This window comes from Glandiceps talaboti, chromosome 5 (assembly GCF_964340395.1).
Source record: "Glandiceps talaboti chromosome 5, keGlaTala1.1, whole genome shotgun sequence".
Taxonomy (NCBI): domain Eukaryota; kingdom Metazoa; phylum Hemichordata; class Enteropneusta; family Spengelidae; genus Glandiceps; species Glandiceps talaboti.
In genome coordinates, this window is record NC_135553.1 from 12,529,736 (window position 1) to 12,557,694 (window position 27,959).

Below are 27,959 nucleotides of genomic sequence, written 5' to 3' on the forward strand. Positions count from 1 at the left end.
TGCTTCGTTCGCTGTGTAGCAGTGGAAGCCGACTACCATAAAATTGCGGGTGTAGAATATATAAAATATGAATTTGTGAAGTGTCTGCTACGATTAGTAATCGAGTTGAGATGTTCCATAGTTTATGAACTTGCATCGCAGAATAATTCACCAAACATTTCTTTGAAATAGGTAAGTTGTTGTATCAGTTATGTAAAGCCTAGGTAAATACAATCTGAAATACAAATAGTATTCTGACCGAATATGGCTGAATCGACATCTAACACTGCACTGTGTAACAGTAGTTTAGTGCATTAACATGTGTGAAAACATGTACAAACTACGGGTGAACTGTGCATATTACGTGCGGAAGCTGCATGTTCCCAAAACAATTTCATATAAAACTAATATTTCAGTCGACATTTTTGTTTCCTCTCCGTGACTAGTAATAGTATGTGTACAGTGGAGTGTACGCTACTCGTTCCGTTATTTGTTTTGTTTGCCTACATCAAATATATGACATGATGCGAAAGGAAAATGACTGCATAGACAAAATATGGAGAGGGGTCCTTGTTTGCAAAGTGAGTGACATGGTATTTCATGGAACGATGTACTAAATACTTGTAATCAAGTGAGGTGAAGAATAAGACTATGAACAGGGCTATGAAAGATTGGAATGTTTAAAAAATGAAAACAGGCAAAATGTGACGAAGAGTGGTTTAAAATTCCAGAAAAAATTTGACTTTGTTATCAGGAATTTTCATTTGTAATAATTGTATGAACCATGAGTCCGTGAGTTGAAAATTTTATTTGACCATGAATACTCATTTTGAAATTTTCTGTTGTTTTCTTTGTCTCTGTGAGATTGACATAATAATATATCAACATTGTATATATTTTGGTTGTATTCATTTATAACATTTAATGATTTATAAGTAGTTGCTGATTGAACCAACCAAATCAACCCAAATCTCAGTCAGTAGATCTGTCATTCTAGTATCAAACAAGTGAAGTGCTGTATATGCTGTATATTAAGTTACTGAAAATTTGATTACTATTTGATTTTATATTTTTGCAAAAAATTTTTTTTTTTGCAGAGATTTATTAAGCATTATGAAATAATTCAAAATATGTTATTGTTGTTGCAGGCCCAACCATGATAGACATGCAAGTATATATGGAGAGTCCATTTTTTTACATCTGTGCTGGTATTGCCACCATCTTCTCACTGATTATTGCAACTCTATTCATACTCATACAACAAAGCAAGAGGCGACTAAACAGTATGCAGATACAGGAAATTAGTGAAACATCAGAACATTCAGTCACACATGCAGTGAGTGTACTCAATTACCTTTTCCCTGCAATGAAAATCTCACATCTAATTTCTCTAACACATCACATCTTCTTGGGAAGAACTTATAAATAAATAAAGCAAATCAAATTGCCTTCTAAGATTTTAATCAGATTAGCATACTAGCTATTCAGAAATGTGTATTACATAGTGAAAGTGGTATTGAATTATCACCACTTGTATTATATAAGTGAAAGTAGGAATAAGCATACATATCTCAAGAAAAATGCCAAAAAATCATCACATTGTGGGTAATTATGTAGAATAGTGGACTAATTCTTGCACTGCATTTATATCATAGATGTTGAAAAAAGGATGTCTATGTTTATATCAAGCTAAGGAGTAAGGAAGGGCTAGGTTTGAGTTAAGAATAGGACCGGACTCCCTAACATAAACCTTATTTGTTTCTATCACAGATGGTCACTGTTGTACACAAGCTCCACATCTGTATGTGTCACCAAAATTTAAAGATTAGACATCAAAAGTAATATTTACAGCAAAACTACAATTTTTGTGAAAACTCATATCACGTTTGTTTTTTCATGAATGGAACATTTTGAAGTGTTTGTTACCTATACTATATCAGACTTTGAGTCTGGGACCTAAAATTATGGGTTGACATGAGCCCTACAATGGGGGGGGGGGGGGGGGGGGGGGTCTGTTCAAATATGACATCAGAAACTGAGAAAGCCGCATGGTCTATTATACAATGAATACAGTGGAACATTTTCCTAACAGGAGTGGAAAACAGATAACTTACCCTGGTTAAAGTCCAACTGTAACTCTTCCTTTTATCTATTATTAACAAAGGCAATTAATAATGGCTGAATCAAAAGTGTAACAAGAAGAGAGATCATATGTTATAACAATAAGTGCGTTATTATCACTGAAAAATAATGAATGAAAGACACATACAAATGTATGCTCACAGTGTGAACATTACTGTGGCTCTTAAAAGGCCAGTGTGTGACTGTAGTATTATTTTGTTCGTGTATCAGTCTGCTTTCAATTCACTGAAATAACAGCCAGAATCAACCTAGCAGACTTTGCATCGTACAATATATAAACAGAAGCTTATAAATGTAGCTAGCTGAACAAACAAAGCAGATGAAAATTTCTAGAAATGTGAAACCCTATCATCAATATACAACCATGGCATTTATTTTGTATTATTTTAGCAAACACCAAATGTTTTGATATCTTTGTGGACAAGAATTCATATTTTTCAATCCACATTTTATAAACATCTTCTATTGAAATGATAATTGATATCGCTAAAAAATTGGAAATGTTTTTGAAACAGAAAATGTAATGTATATGGGCAATAGTGCCTACCCATGTAACTGTCAATATCTGTCATTTCTTTAAAAATTTTCCCTAAAATAAAACTTCAAATAGTTAGGTTTGCTAATTGTCACTGTACAAATCTCCATTCTCTACATTATACTTGTCAACAAGGAAATCATTTATGTGACTGATGACAAAGGCTATTTTTTCGTGGCGAACCATCCCACAGAGATCAGAAGTCTAGTTACCATGGTAACACCAGTAATCAGACTTCACCTTGGAGACTATTGAAAGGGAAAATGTCAAAGGTCTTAAAATACAGATAATTAAGTCCTAATTATATTCATGTGATGAAGATAGAAGTCATGCTGACAGATATACCCCCCCCCCCCATTATGATTTAGTGTCTCAGTCTGTGTCGAAAGCTGTCTAACTAGCATAATGTGTGCATGTGCCTGTGTGTGTGTTGTGGTTGTGTTCAAGTGTGTACATTCACACAAGTGCATCTGTAAATATGGTTTTCATTCCTACCCAGATAACCTTAAGTTTGTAAAATCCCTAACTGCAAAAAGTTACTTGGCATATGAAAAGTGATGGTGAAAAATAGTACTATTACACAGCATTGAAATTTGAGTGTTAGATACTAGTTAATAGAAGCACATAGTAAACTAGAAATCACATGTTAGTGTCAATCTTAACTTCTACAGTAGTTTGATATTTGAGAGAGAGAGAGAGAGAGAGAGAGAGAGAGAGAGAGAGAGAGAGAGAGAGAGAGAGAGAGAGAGAGAGAGAGAGAGAGAGAGAGAGAGAGAGAGAGAGAGAGAGAGAGAGAGAGAGAGAGAGGGGGGGGGAGGGAGAGAGAGAGAGTGAGAAAGAGAGAGAGTGAGAGAGGGGGGGGGAGGGAGAGTGAGAAAGAGAGAGAGAGAGAGAGAGAGAGAGAGAGAGAGAGAGAGTGTGTGTGTGTGTATGTGTATGTGTGAGAGAGATAGACAGAGAGAGAGATGTATATAACTTAACTGTCATGTTCAAATCAATTCTACTGTTTCTTCAATTAAAAATAAACACACATACATGTAGGTGCCATGTTGGTTCCAAATTCTTGCTATATTTTTGTACTAAATTAATACAGACTTAATTTGATATCCAAATGTTGTACTATACTAGAAATGTTGATAACTCTTCCTATGATTATTTGATAATACTGGCACCAAACTTCCCATATGCATTGTAATGTTTTCCTTTCACCATCATCTTTGTGAAGGCAGTGGAATATAATCTGTTACTCTTTGCATTTAGATAATCAGGACTGCTAACAACAAGGCTTTTCAGTGTGAGAGATAATCAGATGTAGAGGAGATTTCAATGTAGTATTGCTATTAGACAAATTGACTAGTGAATAATATGGTGATGCAAGATGGAATATTTGGATAATATTGCTTGGTTTTTTGAGTTTGCTCATTTCATTAGGATTAACATGTACTAGTTGTACAAAATGTTGATGATTTTGTGAAAGTGAAACACACACAGTGAAGAGTGAATCTGAAGTGAATATTCAAATACTAGTTGTCATGCTATTTGCTGTAGACAAATACTGACATAGACTAAATGAAAACAGTCAACTCTACATGGTTACATATACCTCTAGATATAATCATGTCCTATGTGTTGCTATGGGAAAATCATCTGCTCTACTCATGTAATAATTTCCCATATCAAGCCCCAGCAAACATCGCCCAAATAAGGTTATCATGTATATCGTTCCGTGTTGAGATATCGCTTTTTGCTGTTATCGCAATGTTTACTAAACGTCCATATAATTTGGTCATACATCGACAATATCAAAGTGCAAGTCCTTTATACATGTAGCTTTCAGTTTTAATGACGTATTTGTATGATTAATTATTTTCAGTAATTTGGCGATATCTTAATATCATGTAACATCGTTGTCAACAATATGCAAATTATTAATTTCAATTGTATTTTAACATTTCATGAGGTATGTCTGATAAAACTATGTATATGGATTGCCAGACCTCAGTAGTGTGGCTTACTTAAAAGCCATCCCAGGGTTGAGCCTTTCCACTGTAAAATCTCAATAGGCAAAACCCATATGTGGGTCATAAAGACTTTATACACTCTCAGGTTACAGGCTAGCATCAAAAGTGAGAAGGATATAGGAATAACAGTCCTTACGGAAGACATTCAATTTACGTCTTGTTTCATTTGATTTGTTAGGGAGACGGTGATAAGAAACAAAGTGATGAGGAAGGAGAAGATGATGAAGAAGTAGAAGAGGAAGAAGAAGAAGAAGAAGAAGAAGAAGAAGAAGAAGAAGTGGACATCGATGATGCTATCATTAGTCATGAAGAAATACAACCCTGTGAGGAGTTAGAAAGACCACAACATCCAGCTACTGTTAATCCTGTTGACTACACAGAACACATCCAAGGAAAAGTCAAACAAGCCAGGGCCAATTATATAACTAAACAGATTGAAAAGAAGATGACACCCAACCAGATTACAGAAGAGAGAGAGTAAGTTAGAATTAGCGTCATTGAAGTGTTACCAGCGAAATCAAATCATTTATAGAGAATTCAAAATGTCACGTGACGGTTGATGTGCCATAATCAGTGTCAGTGTAGTGTTGCCATGGAAATCAAATTGTTCATGGATAATTGAAAAAGTCATTGTGCAATTATAGTATTTGTCATGTGATGTTTGGTGTGATGTCGTCAGTGTCATTTACAGTGTTGCCATGGAAATTAAATCGTTCATAGAGAATTCAAAATGTCATGCATTGGTTTTTGTTGTGTGATGGTTAGTGTGATATAGCCATTCATACTGAAGCGTATAACCTTGTAATAACAAACCCTCTCTAATAAGGAACTTTTTGGACATAATGAATACATTTGCACTTTTTAGCACAACTGAACTTGTTCAGTAGTGCTATAGGGATCGCCCGGCGTCTGTCTGTGTGTGTGTGTGTGTGTGTGTGGATGTGTGTGTGTGTGTGTGTAAACAACTTAAAGTCAAAAACTGCTGAACCGATTGCCATGATATTTGGTGGGTCCATTACCTTGGGTGTCTAGTTGGGAAATTGTTCAAATCAAAATGATCGCATCACAGGTCTGTGATTTGGGTAAAAAAATGTGATTTTTGGTCAAAAAACTTAAACTCAGAAACTACTGGGCAGATTGGTGCGAAATTTGGTGGGAACATTCTGAAGGGGGTGTAAAGTAAGATTTGTTCATGACATGATGATTCCATCAGTGATATGCAAATTAGGGCTAAAAATGTGTCTTTTTGGTTAAAAATGTATAATTCCAAAAGTACTGAGCAGATGGGGCTGAAATTTAATGAGAATGTATCTAGGGATGTATGGATGAAGAGATATTAAGCATACAGTGAGTCCATGAGTGATATGCAAATTAGGTGTAAAAATGTTCATTTTTGGTCAAAAACTTATATCTCAAAAACTATTTGGTCACTGAGTCTGAAACTTGGTGAGATGTTTCTGAAAGTGTTATTCTGCAGATTTTCATCAAAACATTTTGACAAAATTGGCCCTAGCAACCATGACCACGCCCTTAGCAACGACCAAATGGCAGTATATTTTGGTCAAATGACAACATCATCTGGTAGGCAAATGAGTAAACATTCAAAAAATGTATGTAAATACCCTAGCAACCATGACCACGCCCATAGCAACAGCGAAATGGTCGTGTATTTCACAAAGATAACAACAGGGATTAATAGACAATTGAATAAACATTCAAAATATGTATGTAAATTTGCCTAGCAACAAGACCACGCCCATAGCAACAGCCAAATGATCACATATATTGCAAAGATAACAACCAGGATTAATAGACAATTTAATAAACATTCAAAAGATATATGTAAATATGCCTAGCAACAAGACCACGCCCATAGCAACAGCCAAATAATCAAGTATATTGAAAAGATAATATCAGGAATTCATACACAAGTGACCGAAAACATACAAAAATGTATGCAAATATATCTAACAACATGACCACGCCCATAGCAACAGCCAAATGATAGCATGTATCGTAAAGATAGCAACATGGTTGGATAGGCAACTGGGTAGCCATTCAACAAATGGCCACTTATTGTTAGCATGGACTACCATATGGATAAACATTTTTAGAAACTGTACAGTTGTGCTACAACGCCATTGGCGGTATTTTTTAATCAATTAATAATTAATTACTAGTAAGTAGCTACTAGCAGTAGGTTAGAGAAAGCCTTTAGCTAGCATGTACTTTACTCATAGTCATACAGAGACTTGAAACTACAACAATTTGCTATGTTACCCTCGAGTGTTACCCACTGTTTGATCATAAGACTTTGCATATACATTGTATGCTACCTCCTGTCACCTCACACACAGACACACTGACACACAGAAAAATAAAGACAGTATTCAAACCAGCTGATACATGTAATATGTAACCATAACACTCAGAATAATCAAACAAGTACATCACAGGATAGGTTACAATATTCAATCAGGAGCCAGTGATTGTGATGATAGCAGGGTGTTAATGGTTGAATGCCAAAGGATGGGGATTTGTGTAGGGGTGTGTGTGCGTCTGCACATGTGTGTGTGTGTGTGTGTGTGTGTGTGTGTGTGTGTGTGTGTGTGTGTGTGTGTGTGTGTGTGTATGTGTGTGCGTGCGTGCGTGCACGCGTGCATGTGTGTGTGTGCGTGCATGCGTGCGTGTGCGTGTGTGTATTTGAAGGTGGAATTGTCATGTATGATGACTTATCAAAGACATCTGTTTTTTATTTAACCATCTTCTTTTTTCACTTTCAGAGCACAACGACGTCAACTGGAAGCTATTTACAGTTTAATGAAAGACAATGAAACTAAGTTTGGATTGAATACCATGGATGAAGTTGATGAGCAATTTAAACTATATGCATAAATTGTACTTAAAAGATAATAATAACATTATATACAGTTATGCCTTGATAATCGTCTCCTTGCCACACACAACTATGTGTGTATGTGTCCATATATGTATGCCATTAAAACACACAAACACTACCTCATGTCCAGTGTTGTAATAGTTTACCCTGTATTTAATAACATACATTTCTGTGGCCTGCAAAGACATGGTAACTTTCCACTGATGCTAATGATAGGGTTCACACATGCTCAAGTTGTTGAAAGTCATGGAATTTCATGATTTTCCTGGAATTCTAGTGGAAATTCTAGGACCTGGAAAATGAAATTTATGAAGTAGTGATTGTTGAAAATTCCCATTGTATTGGCTAGTGAGTACAAAGACGTAAAAAGTGAAATGTTTGCCAGTTGAAACATTAGACACACTATAAATACTCATGGAAATTACATCAGTTGACTATGAAATCCTCAAAAATGACTCAAAAAGTCTAGGAAACTCCTTGAAATTTCAGAGACTTTCTTTGTATGAACCCACAAAATACAAATGTTAGGAACTACTGTCAGCCATTGCAGTGTTTCAAAATGTACAACTTCTGAAAACATCAGTGCTTCTTCAGAATTCCAGACTCTCAAAATTGAAACAAAGCAGTTTGATGACATCAGCAGTTCTTGACTGTAAAACATCATTATACTCTTCTGAGCTATATACATTTGATCTCTTGTTTTTTGATAGCCTATTTATGGCGCAGCCGAGACACGTCGTTAATAGCTGGATGTACCTTCTAGCTAGTCTATCTGCTAGACCTCGGATGTTCTTCCAATACAATACGACACACGACCGAACATCGCTATCGAGGATGGAACATCCAAGGTCTAGCAAATGTCATCAGGATATAAATAACTGCCAATCATAGAACCGCGTTAGCGACAAGCACAAACAGAGGACAATAGCTAATTTTTCATGCATATTCATCTTAAGGAGGGGCCTGTAAAACTAACCACCAATGCGTTAACTGAAATGTGTGAATGACAACGTCTACACACTCATCAAACTCACAATTACCATAAACCGATAAGACATAGTAATGACAAATGTGTTTGTCAACACCTGCATGCAGAGATTGACTATATTAAAGTATATATATGCATACATGGCCCAACCCACCGCTTAACGTAATCTCAATGGAATGTCCAGTCTGAAAATGACATTAGCGAGACTGTTCGGGCAAGCCCTCACTGCGAACTTCGTTCACTTATAGTATTGACAGAAAGCCCGAACGTCTAGCAGCAAGACTACCTTCTAGCCTGCGTCTTCTCAGATTACGAAGACTAACAATGCTAGTGCCGACCTAGTAAACGGGCTATGTTTTTGGCATAATATTGAAACATGGTGATGAGGAAGTGGCAACTACAAGATCCATTGACCAAAACACCAGAAAAATGTATGTAAATTTATAATCTTTGTAACTCAAAACTGATGAATAATTCATCACATTTGGTGTAAACATACCGTACTTCACAGGTTTAAATTCACACTGGGTCATATTTATACACTTGGCAACTCAACATGTATTTGGTTCTGTTATCCTGTGGTTGAAATAGGTACAAGCACATGGCTTCAACTAGTTTCATACCTAAGTGTTCTTTTTCAAGAAGTTTCATTCAGATTTGTATGTTGTTCTGTTATTGAAAATTATGGTGATTGAAAAACTGTTCCACTCAGAATGAAATTGTTTATAAAAAGAAAAAAAAATGTTAAAAAAAATGGTACAAAACTGTATGAGATGTGGAAGATATCAATTTTGATGTCTGTAAAACTTTATAACCCAAAACTTGAGAATTTGTTCTGCTACTGTTAGTTGACTGGTGCCTTTTTGGCTAACAGCAGCCTCATCAGAGGGTATCATTTTGTATACCAACCAAAGTGAAATACTGGTAGTATTATTTCATAATGCATTGAGGTTGAAAAGTTTGTTTTTTGAGCATAAGAAGCTGGGATCGGCCAAAGCAATGTTTATGAAACCAAGCCTTTAATGGCACAATTACTGCAAAAGCTATACTACAGTACCCACACATGTGAGGAACAAGCCCTGTTGAAGATGCTTTATGATTGAAAAGAATGTACAGGCTGGTTTGACAAATATATAGGCCTGATTAATTACCATTTCTGTGATCTCCAGCTATCTTTGATATGAAAAATAAATTAATTTGTTTGAATTTTCAGAGACACAAGTCAGAAAGGTATTCATAAGATGATCAGTTACTTGAGTTCAAAGTTGAGAGGTAGAGAACTGATCAAACATATCAAAAAACTGACTAGTGGTTGTGTAAGATAATAATATGCAATGTTCAGTGTTTAAATACTTATGTATTTTCAGTCAAAGCAGTAATATTGGACTAGTCTTGTGCTCATGAAGGCACGTTTCCTAATGCACTGCTGGATCCCCTCATACTGTCATAGGTCAGACAGCAGTGAATGCTAGCTATGGAGTCATGGCCGGTCATTCACATGCAGACAGAACAAATCCAGGAAGCATGTTTTTGGTCTTTTCCATGACCTTTGATATAGGGTGTGCCAAAGTCAGGAATTCATGGTAGATTTACATTCATATCATTACAACATCACGATTCCTGCCGATGGTATATAAGCTTTGAGATTTTTATGCATGTAAACAAGACTTATGTAATACAAATTCAGGAGCTAACCGAACATCTGTAAAGCTACAGAGTGACAGTATATGCAGCCAGACAAAAATATATCAGAATACTTTTTCAACTCGAGATGATCCCATATGTCACTGAAAATGTGCTGAGCCAAAAAAAAAAACTATTTTAGCGTAGGAGTTGATTGTTGTACATGGAAATTAACAATATTCATGGTTATCTTTTTTATAAAGCTGTTACTAGCTACAACTGGAACTTTTTTGAAACTGTCTTGTTAGATAATATGATTTACTTGTAATATTGTACACACTGAACAGTATTGAATCACCTGTGGATAAACATATTTGTGTAGCTGTATGCATAATACAATAAATGCAATCAAATTGACTTTTGGGTTGGTACCCTTAAAACACCAGTCACAGTGTGATGTGATCACTCTTATGGATCAAATCAACCTCTAATTACTATGTACAATGTCTAATTATTGGTAATTCAATAATTTTCAGTGACTATATTGTTGGTCGTCTGATCAAAATATAATACTTGAGTTACAGCTAAGTGCAGTTTTAAAATATAACCACCTGTGCATAATTCTAGTTTCTAGGTGTAGTTCTTATTCGTGGTGAATTTCATACCCATCCATTGATTTTAAGTTGTACTTTTTTCTGTTGTGCTTTTTTGAACATTTTGGGCACCAATGTTTGTTATCATAAGTTTACCACAAGTGATTATGATAATGTCTACGCATCAGATAGGGAAATATATGTACGTACAATAAGTATGATTGGCAATACAGTTTCACATGGTATAATTATCTTTGTAATATTTTTGGTGTTTCATCAAAACTTAAAATTTCATTGTTGTACTTTTTTGAACATTTTGGGCACCGATGTTTCTTAAGGTGTATATTCTAAAGGCATATTTCTCTTAAAACATGAGTTTTGATTTTGTAATGCAATAGGTGTTTCTAGAGGCTTCAGATTTTTTTTTTCAAAAAAAGTTTTGTGTACTAGACCTTGAAAACTTGTTCAGTAATGTTTTATGGTCACATTCAGCCAAGGAAAATGTAAGTGACTTATTAAAGGGGGCTGTATTGTGTCTCTACAAATGCAACCACAGTGTTGTGTGATACTTATTACTGTTACCAAATTAAGGCTTAACACAGAGACAAGTCATGACAAACCTTTATAGTCACCAGTATTTTCCTGCTGAATAAGGATAGATATTGGAGAAGAATAATAATATATAATACCTGCACAAGCTGTAATTTATTGAAAATTTTAGGAAAGTTTATTTTTTAAGTATAAATGTACTCTGATAAATCAGTTGACACACATAATGATATTTTTTTGTGTTTGAAGAAACAATATGCCATATTCTGGTTTCCAAAATTCTGGCCATTTTGCAGATAGGCATCACAAGAGGTCACTCCCATATTTGGCAAAGTGAGGTTACAGTTTATGTCATATGCTCACTGATCGTATGGCTATGTATGGAGTTGTGAACAAAATATGTTTACAAGAACTCTTTGAAAAGAGCATCAGACATGTTTTAATTACTGGTAGTGACAAATAAAACTGTACAATGTGGAGCATCTGGAAAATAAGTTGCTTCATATGTGCTATCTTTATGCTACAATACTTTATTTGGTCCTCACTTCCTGCCCAAAATGGCCTGTGAACAGCACTCCTAGTGGCCAAACCAGGAAAAAAAATTTATCTTTCCAATAACCGGAATATGGCTTGACTTCTTATGGTTTTACATGTATACATGTATAAAGTATTACAAAGTTGTTTTGAACAAGGTGTAAAAACTTGTTATTGTTTCACTGTAAAAGTAGTGTATGTATTGTATTGTATTTTTAAGACAGTTCTATTCATAATAAATGTTCCTATGAAAAAAATATTTTGTCAGAGCTCTTATTATTGGGTGGTTTATTCTAAAGAATAGTACCCATTGAACCTGAGTTTACAGAACATTGTGTTGCTCAAAAAAGTGTTATTTTAGTCAGACAAAGTTATGGTAAGGTAATGATGAATATATGAAATGGCTTCTCATCTGTGATGTCTTAAATTATTGCCAAAACTCTAAAAATCTATAGGATAGTAAAACATAGTACTTTTGGAATGGTAAAGTAGAAATGAATGCAACGTCGATCTCTCTACTATTGACCTATCTTTCTCATGATCAAGGTCCATAGTAGCTTTATCAAAACATTGCATTTGTCCAAAATAACTACAGTATATTTTACTTTCCAAAGCTTAACACATTGTCATTGAAAATCAAGAATGATTATCACCATGCAAATTTTTGGAATAGAAAGAAATTTATGTAAAAACAGGAGGCCAAATCAATTTTGGTGTCTAAATATGCAAGGTCAAAACTTTGTATTATACAGTAGCCCTGTAGTTTCCACAACCAGATAGAATCATGTAAAAAGTAGAACTCCCACTTGTATGAAGTAACAAGTCAGAATGCAGGTGCCTGTATCAGAAAAACAAAAGATTGTATAGTTTGGCCACTAGGGGTGCTGTTAAAAAGCTGCTTTTAGACTAGACTAGAGGGCCTAGATATTGAAGTACTGTAAGCCTATAGAAAAATTATTTCCCTGTGTTTCATAACAAAGTTGGTGTCCATTCTCAACTTATTAAAACATTGTTAACTTTTTTCAGATCAATTAATTTTCAGGAATATGCACATCCTTTTAGCCAAATTTTGACTGCTTTATATACAACAACACAAACCATGTTCAGTACCTCTTAAGAAATTCCAGATATTTTATTTTTCACCAAAGAATACGGCATGATAAACACAATGAGGTTTTTTTCTGCATTACTATAATTGTGTAATTTCTTTATGGTGCCTTCTAATTTGAAGAACATTGTGTGCATGGCCATTTTTTTCAGCTTGATCATCTTTATACTTTCAAAGTGTTTACTAGACTGTACATGATGTAAGATATATGGTGTCTTTTGCCCTCATCACTGAGAGGGATTGGCTGACACATGGTCTTGCTGCTAGACCTCCAGGCAATTCAGCTAACTTTCAAAGCAACCACTTTGGCTACCGTGGTCTTTCCCAAGCATCTAGCAAAAGTCAATATTGAGACATTACATTGACCTGACATATTGCTGTGGGTTGGGGGTAATGTATGTTAATATATTCAATAACCCATGACCTTTTATAATATGCACATGTGAATGAGAAAGATCACAACAAATTGAATGTATCATTTGTAGCAGGTGGTACCATAACATGGGCGACACAACCCTATCTGAAATTGGGAATTACCCCCCAACCACACCCCTGTCTTACTACCGACACAATTTATCTTTCAAACTATGTACATACCTGAACTTGACATTCACAATCCACTTAATATTCAAAGACACACAAAAAATTATTCTGTATTATAATACTGATTTTGCATAATCCACATTTATTCAATAATATTAAACTATACAGACAGTATGTTCATGTGTTGTTTTAACATGACAAATTTCACCATAAATCTGAATAAATATATAATATCATGATAATTACTTTATATTGATGTATTGCTGAAAATTGTATACTTGCTAAGAGAAAGAATATTTTGGTAAACTACAAGTTATAGTATGCGATTTGAGTAACTATTCAATTGAATGGGATAACTGTGGCTTTCTGACATGCATGGCTTCAGAGGAATCATGAACTCCTTCATATTAACGCCTACAAATCAGCAGAAAGCATATCCAAATTTGTTTTCTGTATTTGCAATACACATACAAACAAACAAACAGTGGTATGTCAATATATGCCGATTATAAAATTTATATTCACAAATTATGAAAAGTTATGACCCAGATATTCATCATAGCTGCATGAATGGTGAGTGTGCTGTCATAAAAACTGCTACCGATGGTGGATTGATACCGCAAGCATAGTGATAAATTGTACAATAGCCGTTGGTGGCACTGCAATATTCTGTCACACAGATTACTTGATCACCTATGAAGACCATCTAGCAGTGTGGTTTAACATCTTAGATTTAATAAATTGTCACTTGTCTGCCTATTCTGCAATTCACATGTTTTTAAGTGTGTGTGTGTGTGTGTGTGTGTGTGTGTGTGTGTGTCTGTGTCTGTGTGTGTGTCTGTGTGAGTGAGTGTGTGTGTGTGTGATACTGTACGTAATGTAATGCATCACCTTGTAAACGTGTACTTGTACCATAGAATAACTGTTTTGTGTTGTGCGAACACTACATACATGATGTCCACACACCCTTTGTACTCATATTATCTCAACTTATGGTTCTAAGAGACTTAGAGTTCCAAATACTTGCTATTGAGTACAATAACACTTTTTTATTTTGATAACTTTAGAACTTATTGTCACTGTTTTTACAAGCTCTTCTCTTCTCCTCTTCATATATACATGAAACAAAAATTATTGACATTGAAAATAAATCGCAATTAAAATTCCATATTATTTTTCTGCTAAAATATAATCAGAGAAAAGGAGATTATCCCAAGGCGTTATTGGTATAAAACCAATTAATACAGAGTATGAAAAAATCCAAATGTTGCAAAAGAACTTATTGTACAGGTTGAACTTGATATTGAGTTTTAAAGTAAGGGTGATACTACTCAATTTGATATTTGGTAGCTTGCCCTATAAGTTAACCAAATGTTTGCTCAAGCCAATTTGATATTTGGTAGATAATTATGGCTGACATGACCCCTTAGGTCAAGCAAGTTTGCTCAATTCAATTTGAAATTTAGTAGGTAAGGCTGACATGACCCCTTAGGTCAACCAAGTTGGCTCAATTCAATTTGAAATTTGGTAGGTAAGGCTGACATGACCCCTTAGGTCAACCAAGTTTGCTGAATTCAATTTCATATTTTAGTATGAAGTATCGTTCGCCCAAACGACTGGGTCAATATTGTTGCTACGACTACAGTAACTAATTGAATAAACTTGTGAGATTTCCATGCCTTGTGTTATATTTCTTATTAACTTCTCTCTATGACTGTAAATGGTTTAGGAAATAAAGACCTTTGCCCTATGTACACAGATACTGACATTCTTCATTGATTCTTCTTGTCTTCTGCATTATGCACTGATGAGTAAGGAGGTGGTGCACTCTGTCAAAAGGACATAGAAACATAAAAGAGTTATGTTACTAAATTGTGTTAGTATCACACATTCACATTCACATTCACATTGAAGGGATGGACTTGGAAGTGTCTCCACACAAGCCTTGCTTGTGTACTCATGTTACCCCCAGGGGGTGCCACAGTTACAATCTCAGTTTTGACAGTGAACAGAACAGAGCCACACATGCACAATACATTTTTGGTACATGGATTATTCAAATAATAGTCAGTAAAATCTCATGACTTAATGTTAGAATTTTATAGGAGTCAGTTACAAATCAACAAGCAACTGTTTCTTACTAGAGTGTAGAAATACCATCTGATGTTGACCAAAATCATCTAAAATACCAGCTGAGAAGTGAATTTAACAACTATGAACATCTCACCTGTTGTTGGGGCATGTAAATATTCTGTGGATCTGATGGGTTGTAGTATGCTGTACCACCATTGGACATGGCTTCTCTAGCTTTAGCATCTGTGTAACAGAATAACATGAATACCTGGGTAGCATGCGCAATTGTTTGTATTTGATGACGAAGAAACTCTGAAGACCCAAGAAGTTTGAATCAAGATTGAAATGTAGCTGTGAAAAGCCCTTTGTTTGGCAGAGCTATAGAAAAAGTTGGTTCAGAACGAAAGAACAATCCTATGTATAATCCTTATGGCTCGACTCGACTAACGTGAAAACCTGGTAATGAAACCCTCATCTTTATGCATCGTAAAATCATTTTGAAGTAAAGGTGCTTCAGACATTTCAACATGTGATAGCTTACTAAATTTATGAACATTTTAATCTCACCAAAGCCAAAATCTGCATGTCTATAGCCACAATCATCAAAATTCTTTCTGAATAATTTGTACAATATTGTTTTCTTTGTACTCTAGCTTTCCTGCATTTCTAAAAAAAAACTCTATTCAAACTACAGTCTTGCCCATTTTCTGCTTACGAGGTATCCACTACAGTTAACTGTTCAATTCTATGTTCTTTTTTACTTTGATTGGCCTGTGAACTTTGACCTCACCTGAAGCACTGTCTGGCATTGGTGGTGCTGTGGGAGCTACTGATGAGTATGGTGGAGGCGGTGCATCCATAGGCTGACCTGGATTGATTATAGAATAGATGAAGACTAAGGTGAACAGACTGAGTGATATACACAATGCCATACCATCACACAAATTGCGATAAACTATATCTGTTATGCCTTTCAAAATTATCCCTACGATATGTCTGTGAATTTTTTTAACATCTAAATTTCACGTTTTATCATTTCAAGTTATCCTTCGTTGCCTTGAGATACATTTAGAAAGCAAACGAATAGGCTGAACATTCTATATGTAACTAAAATCTTCCATTGTGACTTGTTGCAACATTTCATAAGAAAACATTACAAAAGTGTGTTGGGCAAGGTTGGGTATTACAGGCATATTTTTTCTTCTTATACCAATATTTTCACAGTAAGTTAAACATAAACAAAGTTCGATAATTTTATTATCATTCACATAAAAATTAAAGGCTTTAAAGACATATTTTCAAATCACTATATGGTCACTTGCTGTACTAGTACTATACTATTTCATTTTGGACACTGAGGGCAGTATATTGTAATCATACTAACATTGAGAGTTCGTTTAATGTTTAACATTCAACAGCACTGCAACTGTACATTGCATAGGTTGAAAAGAATTTGGAAATTTCATTTCTATTAAGAGTACCGTGTTTTATTAAGCTAAAAAAAATTTGATCAACTGACAAACTTATGCCAAAAATAGTTGGAAATGAAAACATGAGCAAAAAATGTATCTCAAAAATCCCTTCATGTTACAATTTTCGTCAAAAAAGTTTTATTCTTACTATTTTTGCCATGGTATACTTAGAGGAAAATATTTTGTGAAACTAACAAATGAAGTGTGAAATTACTCTGACCCATTGTAATTGTCACATTAAGCTAACAACTGAACCTACCAAAATCAAAACTAGCTTGCCTACCTTGTGGTGGTGGAGGGTAGGCAGCACCAGCAGCATAGCCATAGTCAAACCCATAGGCTGCTGGTCCAGGTGCACCATTCATCATTGGTGGAGGAGGTGCATAGGCACCAGGTGGGGGGTACACCTGGTTAACTGGAGTTCTAGGTCCAGGTGGTACATTACCATCTATGAGGGTAAAATAAGTATGCATAAGTGTCTTGCGAGTATGAAGGAAGCTATTTGTATTTACCAAAGGAAGCCCAAGTTAAATCGGGATGTTGGCATCAAGATCCCAGCTGTTTCTCTCAAGCTCATTTCATGTGTCTCTTCAAAGACATGTGATAATAGCCAATTGTAGCACATCCCTGACCATGCTGACAAGCTGTCGGCAAAAATTTTGGATTCAAATTGTTTGACTCCGTGTGTTGAAAGTTTCAATACTATACACAGTCATGTCTAAGTAAATTGGTTTGTGATAGCAATCTTGACATCATTTCTGGTACAAGGATTAAAGAGCTTACACAGCAAAATGACAATTTATCTACTTTTTTATATTTGACTTTGCATGGATGACTACCACTCAGACAATTAATGACATCACATGGAAATCATACAGGGGGAAAATAACACTTACTTCTACTGGCCACTTTCAAAAGTCTCTCTCCCATATCTATTGCACCACCAGTTTTAAATGTAAGTTTAAAATATGCAGAACCTTCCCATCCACCTGATAATTGGAAAACAAATTTAAAACATATATTATACATATATTATTTCAGATTTCTGTCCTAAAAATCGTTAGCCAAGCTTAGGCATATGAATTCAATAAGTATTTTAATTCAATGAAGCACCAGCTGGAAAATGGGCACAAATTGTTACTTGCATGACTTTAAATCTACCTGCCATGTCAGCTGACGTACGGTACATTGTACGTAACATCCCCATGTGATGTGACTCAATGAGGTGAAGCTGTGCAACATAATACATGTATCACAAAGGGGAATATTTTCTGATAGATGCCATTATAGTCTCAACACCACTTCATTCTATCTATGTGGACTAAACTGTTGAAAACTGAAACATTGAGCACATACAATGCTCAAGTGTGGATTGACAGGACAGGACAGTACCAAGATCTACCCAACAGAGATTCTAAGCTACATCATACCATTCTACCATACACGAGCGAAGTTGAACAAAAAATACAGAATATACTCTGGTCGGTCTATGTCATGACAATACGTGTCTATGTCACAACAATGCTTGTCTGTGTCACTGGTTCTGCTGTGTTCGAAATATGAGTCAAAACCTTCCAAATTGTCATTACTTTATTCAACTTTTCTTTGATATTACTGGTGCTGGTATAATTATGTTATTCGCCAATATTTTTCGTCATTCAGCGGGAAAATACTTGTGACCTAAACATTGTCACTACTTGTCTAGTGACTCATAGTGACAAAGGTCCCTTAGGTCTCTTGTATTTTCCTTGGCTGAATAAATAACATACTGGGTAATAAAATCTAAAGGTACACCATCCAATTATGAAAAGTTCATTACTATGACATACCTCACACTAGTTGTAACAGAGTAATGGTGAAATCTGATGAACAAAGTAACAAATAACAAAGTGTTGAACAAAGATTTTATTGAGACAAATACATACCCCCTGGTTGGGCCTTAATTCTACCCTTGATGTGGTTGGCTCCAAAGACTGGCTGTTTGATTTCTACTTCCTTCATATAGTAGAAGGGCAATGCAAAGGAAACAAGCAAATCTCTGTTTTGGTTGTGGAATATGAGCTGTGAAGACAAAAATGGTAGTGTCATACGGATACATATCATTTGATAAAATACAGTTACTAATATACAGTAACGGCTTTCCATCATGGTTATCTGCAACTGGGCATATCTCATTGGCGTCATTATTGGCAAAAAGTTTGAGTGGCTGGCTTGGAATCTGCAGGTTGCAGGTTCGAGCTCCGTCGCTGTCATTTGTTTCTGAGTTTCAAGTCCTTGGGCGAGATTTGAACCCAGATTGTGCCCCAGTCAACCCAGCTGTATAATTGGGTACCTGGTATAGGATAGAGATTGCAATGTGAATGCTTTAATCCTATGCCCTTATAAATGCTGCAATGGATTGTATGCTCCCCAGGGTGTTGAGGAAGGATAAAAGGCCATTGTGGCACTATAGGTCTGTGCCAAGGGTAATTATTGTGAAGTGCCTTGAGCACAATGTGGGAAAGTGCTATATAAAACCAACATTATAATTATGATTATTATCTCATGAATATGTATGACTTATACTTGACGCAATGGGTAAGAGTCAGTCCAACATAATTACAATGTAATATTGGATACTAAAAACAGGAACGGTTCACATTTTTCAATGATGAATCATCTGGTCTTCTATCACTTGAATCACATAGCATTCAGTGACAAAATAGTAGTGAAGGTTCCAATATTACTACGGAATGTTGGAATACAATTCACACTTGGGAGCGAAAAAGAACTGTCTCCGAGAACTGACTATAGAAGTATAGAAAAAATTAGTCCTGAACAAAAGAATGATCCGATATAATCCCTGACTCCAATAATAGGATATAGTATTTGTAGTAATCTTTCATAGTCTATGGGATTCAAAAATTGGGGTTTACGTCTTAAAAAACCTGAAATGTACATGTAGTACAGATCTGTTTCTTACCCTTTGTGTTGTCAAGTAGAGTTTTCCTTTCTTTGTACCTTTGAAATGATCAGGCATTGGTCTCATGTCAAAATCTAACTCTACATCTTCTTGGTGCATAAGAATACTGCAAAGAAATGACAGAAAAAAAATTGTTAATGTACAACTCCCACTATACTATACTACACCCCTGATGTTGCTGATGAGACATGAACAATAATTTGAAATTTGCTTCCAAGAAATGTTTTGTCTGTGAGTATAAATTTTCATTTGTAACTAGGAACCCAGAGAGTGTCACTTTTACACCTTATCCATTTTCTGTTACTGGGTTCTCCAACCTTAGCAAAAATCCTGCATTATCATTACCTATATAGTTGAACATCATCAACATGTACTTTGAATGTATACTGAATTTCTTCACCTCCCTTTTCAAAATATGAAGTACTGGTACATGTTTTGTACTTGGCTTGAAATTACAAAGCCAAGAATTCCATTGGAACTGAACGGTTTCTTTTTTAATTTCCATTTCTTAAATTTGTGTCAATTACTTTTCATTTCTGATACACCTTCAACTATTTATATGGCCCAGTGTTGCAAACTAACACTGAGTTACAACTGAATTTACAACAAAGGATTTTTGCATGAATGAAATGAATGTGATGTACATAACAGACACTGTAAGGTCATCAAGAGGTCATTTCTGCATCCCTGTATCTGTATACATGATGTAGAATTGGAAAAACCAGATAACTGGTATGTGACTGATGGAGAGAGGGGCCACTTAGTCATGTTGGATGAATACTTTGAAAGTAGCAACAGATCCTGCCTTTACTACACCATCTTCAAGTTTGTCCAGTCTATTGTTCGTGAGAAGAATGGCTCGATGAGTTTTGGAGATGATCATGTTATTAACGTTACAGTGTGGACTTTCGTGGACTACCAAATAATGCAATTGCAATGCATGAAAATGAAAGTAGGTTTAATTTTGGGAATTTCACATCTTATACAGCCCGCTGACTATGATGAATTACAGTGGTACATTGGTACTAAAAATCATCCTTTTGTTTCTGGTGTGACACTGACAGACATACATACATACAAATCCATCATGTTTTGATGTCACTCAAAACCAAATATCATAATGCAATTAAATATAACTAGATGTTCATGTTTTCCCCAGACCTGAGACAGTATTGGTAGCGGCTAAATTGATAAATTATGAAAGGAAATTAATTACAAGATCAGACACATTTTGAATTTTTACATAAGCCGGAAGAATGTAAATATCACATGATGAACATATCTCGAATGATCAGATTTGCAGCATCGATTTCAGACGCTGTTTTCCTCTAAAGTACAGGTGGCAAATGAATCAAAAGTCTCAGTCTTGTTTGCTGAATATCATAGGAATTCCGAGAGACTTTCCTTGTTATGGTAGAACAGAATACTTACCTTTCGCCCTGATAAAGGACGACACCGTTCCCTTGCGTCGACTGATTCAGCGCCATCTTGGATGTTGTCTCTGCTGACGATGACGTCATATAGGTTGAGTCGCGAAACTTCAACTCTCGCAAATCGCGATACGAGAACTGTTAGGGGTCCATTAAGGTCGTGAAGAACATCGTGAGAGAAGTGTGCGTAATGTCTTCACTGAACTTCTGAATCCTCACGGTACCAACTGTTTCGGGAAATAACGTCTACTTGGTTATCCTTCCACAGTATATTATGCAACTGTATGTGCAAAAGTCTTGGATTTAACGTGTTGCCGTCATATGTAAAAGTTGTACACACTTTTCTACTACTTAGGGAGTCAATTTCGTGACTGTGGCTGAAGACTGAAGCGATGATTGAGTGAACGTGGTCCGATGTGAAAAGGCGTCAAAATGTGTCTATATTTACATTTGTGGAGTTAGCGTATGTTTGTATATATTTCATACTTGATTAACCATGCCTTATGAGGAACCACCTCAGGATAATATTGCGTTATGCGGGACTTGTTGGATGTTTACTGGTATTTTTATACTTGTGTTGGGTCTTGTACTCACAGCACTTGGATATATAGAACATCACGTTTTAGCTTTCAGAATAGCCGGCCCTTGCTTTATTGGTAAGTAGATTGGAATTTCAGATGTCGTGTCGTACTGCTTTCCACACCAATTCGTCAAATTTGCAAATTTAATTGTATGGAATTTGACTAGCTGTGAAAAAAATAAAGAAAAACATTCACTAAAATACACTTCTACTTTTTTGGGGTGATATAAGGAAAGTGGAAAAGTATTTAAAAAATAAGGTAAAAAATAGAAACAACAAACGAACAGAAATGAAAATTTCGTTAAATTGTATATTAACTCAGCACTATCTTTGTATTACAACCATTCAAAAAATGAAATAGTTTTCAGCAGTAATATATTCAAAGTGTAGTTTTATGTAACATATAAAGCGACTACAGTTTTGCTGTGAATTTCCTTTGCTCAGTTTCAAAGTATAGTCTTATGTAAAATATAAAGCGACTACAGTTTTGCTGTGAATTTCCCTTGCTCATGTTTTGTACCTAAGTTTTTGGGGGGAATTAAAAAAAAATGTTTGGGCATTTCAAAACTTTTTGTAATTTTTTAAGTTCTATAATTTTTATCGCTTTTTGAAAACTCAAGCAAGTCAAAATCAAGTTAATCAACTTGAAAGAATTTGTAAAATTAAATAGACTAAAACTATGATGAAATATTAGGAAGACTTTGTGCAAAATTTCAAGACTAATATATTTTATAAATTTCCTGTAAAATGTTAAATACGAAATTTTATAAGTTTTGTTGCGGCAGTAAATTTAAAGATGTCATCCGACATCTACAATTTCCATTGTAGTTAACACAATTAACATACAATTGTTCAAAGGTCATGGCCGTTTTTTCCTAATTGTGTCTTTTCAGTATATATAGTCAGTAACATAACTTTATGCAGTGCGTGCAACTGTATGTCATCTCATCAATATGGCCAGTGCTGTCAAAACTATTCACCATTTGTAATTGATTTTGGGAGAAAGTGGGACCGGTTCAAAAAAAATCACAGCAATTATGAAAATAAATGAAGCCATTAAACTGTTAATGTCTTCTATAGGATTTTTGTGATGAGCGGTCTTAATGGCCCAGCTGTCATTTGTTAGAGGCCAGAAAGGGAATGTATTCCTGCTGAAGGCGGAACTTTGACATCAAAGAACTAACTCAATTAGCCTTTGAACTAGATGATAGTTTTCACATTTTAATGATTTCCAATTTGTGTTCAAAATGAACAGAGAAGTCAGTGCTCCAGCCATCTGTCGCCTCTTGATAATATGTTTGCATCGTCAGAGACTCTCAGATAGTCACGTTTACTCAAGCAATTACAATTCCTTGGTTTAAGGTTGGGTGATTGGTGTTCTCTGAGTCATTTCAGTGCATGTGTAATTATCTATTTGTGAACTTTTTTAAAACATAAATTGGATGATATTTTTGTGTGAAAATATTCTATCAAGAGAAACTTATTGTATAAAAGTTTACAATAGAAGAAAAGATATTGTCTGTGGATCAACAGTGCAGTTTATGAGTTTATGACGTCTGTACAGCACTTTCATTTAGGGAAGGGGGGTATGTATTTGACCACAACATTCACATTATGCTCACCACACTAATGGAATAATCAGGAACAGTAGTTTATATGTCCATCTGTTCACTTTATGGCAACACTGAGTGATGTTTGCTGCCTGAAAAAGTTATTTTTCATTGTGCAGTGGTAAAATATATTCTCACTCTCAAGAATGTGTTTTTACTGGGCAGGACTGAAGATAAGTGGACATAAGCTAATCGCAGCAATGAAATGTGAAATAACTGAAGTAAACTTCTTGTGATGCCATATTACTTTGACCATCTCAAAAAGAAAGTGACTGTTATTAGGTGTTAGTGGTCAGTGTTTTGGGGAACATCAGTAACAGGGCAACCTGTGAACCACAATTTTTAGGGGAACATCCGTAAAATGACTGAGGAATTAAGGGCGATTTTACCCACCACTACTTACCATCTTGTTGTTAGTTTAAATGTGTCCACTGATCTTTAGTCAAGTCCATTTATGTTGATCAACCTCTTATTTAAGCAATAATTCTGCCATCTCTTGTTATAAGGTGGGAGTGCCATCATGCTGACAGGTGCAAGCACATGTTGTGTGTCAGCCCATAGAAAAGACAGACAAAAAACAGTCAGGAAAAGATCTCGTCATAGAACACATCAAACTTCCTATAGATCAAGTCATCAAAATTCAACAAGTCATTCATGTAGACATCATCTGTCAACATCATCAGAAGCTGTCGAGGACAGAGACAGAGATGTGCCAATAAACATTATACCTAGAGTTGAAGTTGTACCTCCTGCACCCCAACAGCATCAACCAAATGCAAACCCTCTTGCTGGACTTACCTTTGTTTCGGCGTCACCACAGCGGAGCGGAATGCTAGGGACCATACCAATCAGTGATGAGGAAATGCTATCAGATTATGATAACGTACCTAAGAAACAGAGAGGGTATGTCAACCTGTGTGGTTCAACCCTGGTCAGTGCATGGCGTTTATTTATTTCCATCAGCATCTTGTGTGGTTTCGACACCAGTTGATGAGTTGATGCATGGTGTATGTACATGCTTACTGTTCACCGTTTCTAATAACTAACCCAGTAGCCAGCATGACCTGCTAACACAGATTATTTCAATCAAATGAGGCTCTGATGCTGTCAGTGTGGTGTGCTGACAGCTTTCAGAAAGTGTCCACAAGTCAACATCAGTGCATGGTGAGTTTTACTGAATATTTAGAAAAAATAATGATTTTCATATACTTACTTTCTTCAATTCTGTTGAAATGCCATATTTCAAGGGGTTTAATTTTTTTCACTGAAAAAGAAATTATCTGTTGTGCCTGGACCTAATTTTTGCTAATTTTGGACAGTATGTATGGTATCTATGGAAAAAGAAAGTATTTTCAAGGGAATGTATATTAGGCCTTAACAAAAAATTTGTATGGTTCTGATTACACTCAATTTTAGAATAGTTGGGGTATCAAAATCAAAATCTTGGCAGGGAAGTGGCATTAGTTGATTGCCTATTTAACAATAAATTACTTTTTTTAAAAGAAAACTTGAAAGTTGAATATCTTAGAAGCATGTGAACCATGTAACCCATTTATAAAGCTAACATTACAAATCAAATGTAGTTTAACTCGTTTTTTGAACACTTGTGAGCTGTGTATTCTTCTTTAGGTGTCATGATGTGTTGCTTTTATTTTTAGATGAGAAATTTGAAGAATCAATGTGTTGAGGGCTGGGTGTCCTGAGCAATAGCTGAAAGATGCCAAATCTGTCTAAAAAAGCTAAAATTTCATTTTTGAAGTACGATTGAATCAGTTGTAGAAATAAAAAATAGTGGAGGATTGTGAAAGAATTAGTAGTTTGATGTGTGACCAGTTTCCTACACACACATCAAACTAATTGGAAAACACTGCAGCAGTGTATTTGTATTTTATACTTGGCATAAATTATACTGAAATTAAAAAGAAAGTGCAATTTTTTTTTTATTTATTTCAGAAATTTAGTTCACTACGGTTTTTTGTGAGATGAAGACTTTTGAACTTGATGTTGAAGAAATACAATACACTTGATGATTAAATATCTCTAATTGAAATTATTTTTGTCAAATTGAAACGGCTTATGAACACTTGATTAAAGTGGCCATTATGGATGACAATTGGGTATTTAATATATAAAACAATTTTATCATGGCCTCCTACTTGAAAAGTCAGTGTGAAACAACATTGGCCAAGTCTGTGTTTGAAACTCAATACATTGCAAAATGCTAAAAATAAATGTGTGAAAATTTTGTTATTGTACGTACAAAAGATTTTACACATTTATTTATCTTTTGCACTTTTATATTAATTATTGAGTTACAAACAACGACTTGACATATGTTGTTTCACATTGACTTTTCAAGCAGGAGGTCATGATACAATGCTTTCATAAATTGAAAATACAAAGGAAATATCCAATCCTCATTTTAATGTCACGATAATATGCTACAATTCTACTAGTAATTCAGTACAAGAATGACTTGCATCTTTGACTAGTTTCTGCTCCATGAGTCGGCCTTTTCAAGAAGTTTGAATTACATACTACAAGTGTAATATAGTACACATGACATACATGTACCACAGTTGCTCCTCAGAATGAAATTGAACTAGTCTGTTGCTACTTTTTAAATTATACTCCATCATTTCCAAACATAAATTGGAGACAAATTTCATCTTTACAGCATGTTGTTAGCGAAACCAAATTAAAAGGGGCACTTTCTAAATCAGAACTTTTTTTCCCGCATTGTTTGTTTCATATGAAGAATTCTCAAATACTTACAAACTTACAAACAAGAAAATATTCTTGTACCATGAATTTGATAAGGTTTGGTAACTGAGAGGGGCAAGTCTGGTAAAACTTGCGTAGATTTTTGTACCTTGTATGTTAATTTTTGTTGGGAATTAAATTCAGTAACCTACCTGGGAAAATCAGTATGCGTTCACTGGAGTGTTATTCCGTTTATTTTCTCAACAATTCCTGATGTCAACAAGTTCTCGGTGCACCAGAAATTATGTCTTAAAATTGTTAAGTTAGTTTGCCTAAATATCATGTTTTAATATGTTTCAGTACACAGATCATATCAAATGGGAACACCACTGCAAGAAATAAGGCATTTTTGTAAACTTAGGGGTCCTGGAGAGTCATTTCATGATTTTACATCAGATACATTACCTGCGGTTGCCAAGAAACTTCAAGTTGAAACTTGCTGCTCACTCATTGTTCAGTGAAGGTCCTAGTTGCAGACATGCATTGTGTCATTCAGCAGACATGCATGTACAATAGCAGAGGATAAATATTCATGACTACTAAGGGCTTATCGTACATTCAAGCATAGACGTTAGAAAAGTTCTCAAATGTCTAAGATTTAAGTAAAACAATCATGATGTATTTCCAGAACCGAAAGTTTATGGAAATGCCTCTATTTCCAGCAGTGGCATTCCCAAGTAATTCTTCATATGAATCAAGCATACTGTACAAACTGTCCTGATTTGGATTTCCTTTGAAAATGACTTTGATAAGAATACACTGTGATATATAATAATTATGACTTTATTCCAGCCATCTTGAGTGTGTACTGAAAATAGATTTTCTAAAAAACATGTGGTCAGTCATTTGCAGTTTACATCTAAAAAGGGTCAACACATTATCCTTTGTATTATACATGATGTTTGTTACCATCAGCGCCATGTAACCAGCCACCAATATTTACCCGGTAATGTATATTTTGCACTTTGCAGAAGACACTCCCAACAAAACAGGGAACAATTTACTATAATAGAAACAGAAATGGACACCGAGACATCGGCTCTTCTACACGAAGAACAAGACAGACTCCCTGCCGACAATCACAATGTGTCACCTATAACAGTGCTCCTATCACCCGATGGTGAAACAGATGACATCAATGCAGAACCGCCTCCATCATACGAAGATGTTATGGCGCATTCACCGTAACCATCATTCTGTGTTGACAACAGTGCCAATGTTATGACACTTTCATCGAAGTCACCAACAACTTCCCTATTTTTCATTTGTACTAGTAGTGTGTGTCACTCTGGACTGTAAGATACGTTGCATCATTCTACCATCATCGACTGAGGTGTACCAGGTTGGTCGGTGGGTGGAAGCACCCCGACATGATGAACCTTTACAGACTTGTGTCACTCCAGCTCAAACTAAGTACTTGGATTTAAGTTTCTTTCCACCAACACAGGATCATCATCAAGGATTTCTCATCAAACATAGATTTATGTGCAGTGATTTCCCTGGCAGAAGTAAAGAACATCAAATGTCAGTCTGAAAATTCTACCCATGTATACAC

At 35.3% G+C, this 27,959-nt stretch overlaps 2 protein-coding genes across 2 annotated transcripts; one reads left to right on the forward strand and one right to left on the reverse strand.

Moving 5' to 3' along the window:
- The first annotated feature begins 22 nt into the window (after positions 1–22).
- On the forward strand, positions 23–12,078 carry LOC144435360 (uncharacterized). Its single transcript, XM_078123956.1, has 4 exons — positions 23–171; positions 1,128–1,315; positions 4,856–5,154; positions 7,461–12,078. The coding sequence occupies exons 2-4, from the start codon at positions 1,136–1,138 to the stop codon at positions 7,570–7,572; spliced, it is 591 nt and encodes a 196-aa protein (XP_077980082.1). The 5' UTR covers positions 23–171; positions 1,128–1,135; the 3' UTR covers positions 7,573–12,078.
- A 2,259-nt stretch (positions 12,079–14,337) lies between these two features.
- Positions 14,338–21,530, reverse strand: LOC144435154 (WW domain-binding protein 2-like). Its single transcript, XM_078123720.1, has 8 exons — positions 21,453–21,530; positions 20,022–20,127; positions 18,985–19,120; positions 17,956–18,048; positions 17,343–17,507; positions 16,378–16,455; positions 15,742–15,830; positions 14,338–15,343 (listed from the first exon to the last, which is right to left on the reverse strand). The coding sequence occupies exons 1-8, from the start codon at positions 21,506–21,508 to the stop codon at positions 15,287–15,289; spliced, it is 780 nt and encodes a 259-aa protein (XP_077979846.1). The 5' UTR covers positions 21,509–21,530; the 3' UTR covers positions 14,338–15,286.
- Between the last annotated feature and the right edge of the window lie 6,429 nt (positions 21,531–27,959).

Excerpts from the sequence above, each read along its gene's own strand:
- LOC144435360 (XM_078123956.1), top strand. The coding sequence starts at position 1,136 with ATGATAGACATGCAAGTATATATGGAGAGTCCATTTTTTTACATCTGT. Across the intron at positions 1,316-4,855 it reads AACATTCAGTCACACATGCA|GGAGACGGTGATAAGAAACA; the intron begins GTGAGTGTACTC and ends TTGATTTGTTAG. Across the intron at positions 5,155-7,460 it reads CAGATTACAGAAGAGAGAGA|AGCACAACGACGTCAACTGG; the intron begins GTAAGTTAGAAT and ends TTTCACTTTCAG.
- LOC144435154 (XM_078123720.1), bottom strand. The coding sequence starts at position 21,508 with ATGGCGCTGAATCAGTCGACGCAAGGGAACGGTGTCGTCCTTTATCAG. Across the intron at positions 18,049-18,984 it reads AATTAAGGCCCAACCAGGGG|GTGGATGGGAAGGTTCTGCA; the intron begins GTATGTATTTGT and ends TCCAATTATCAG. Across the intron at positions 16,456-17,342 it reads CTACCCTCCACCACCACAAG|GTCAGCCTATGGATGCACCG; the intron begins GTAGGCAAGCTA and ends TAATCAATCCAG.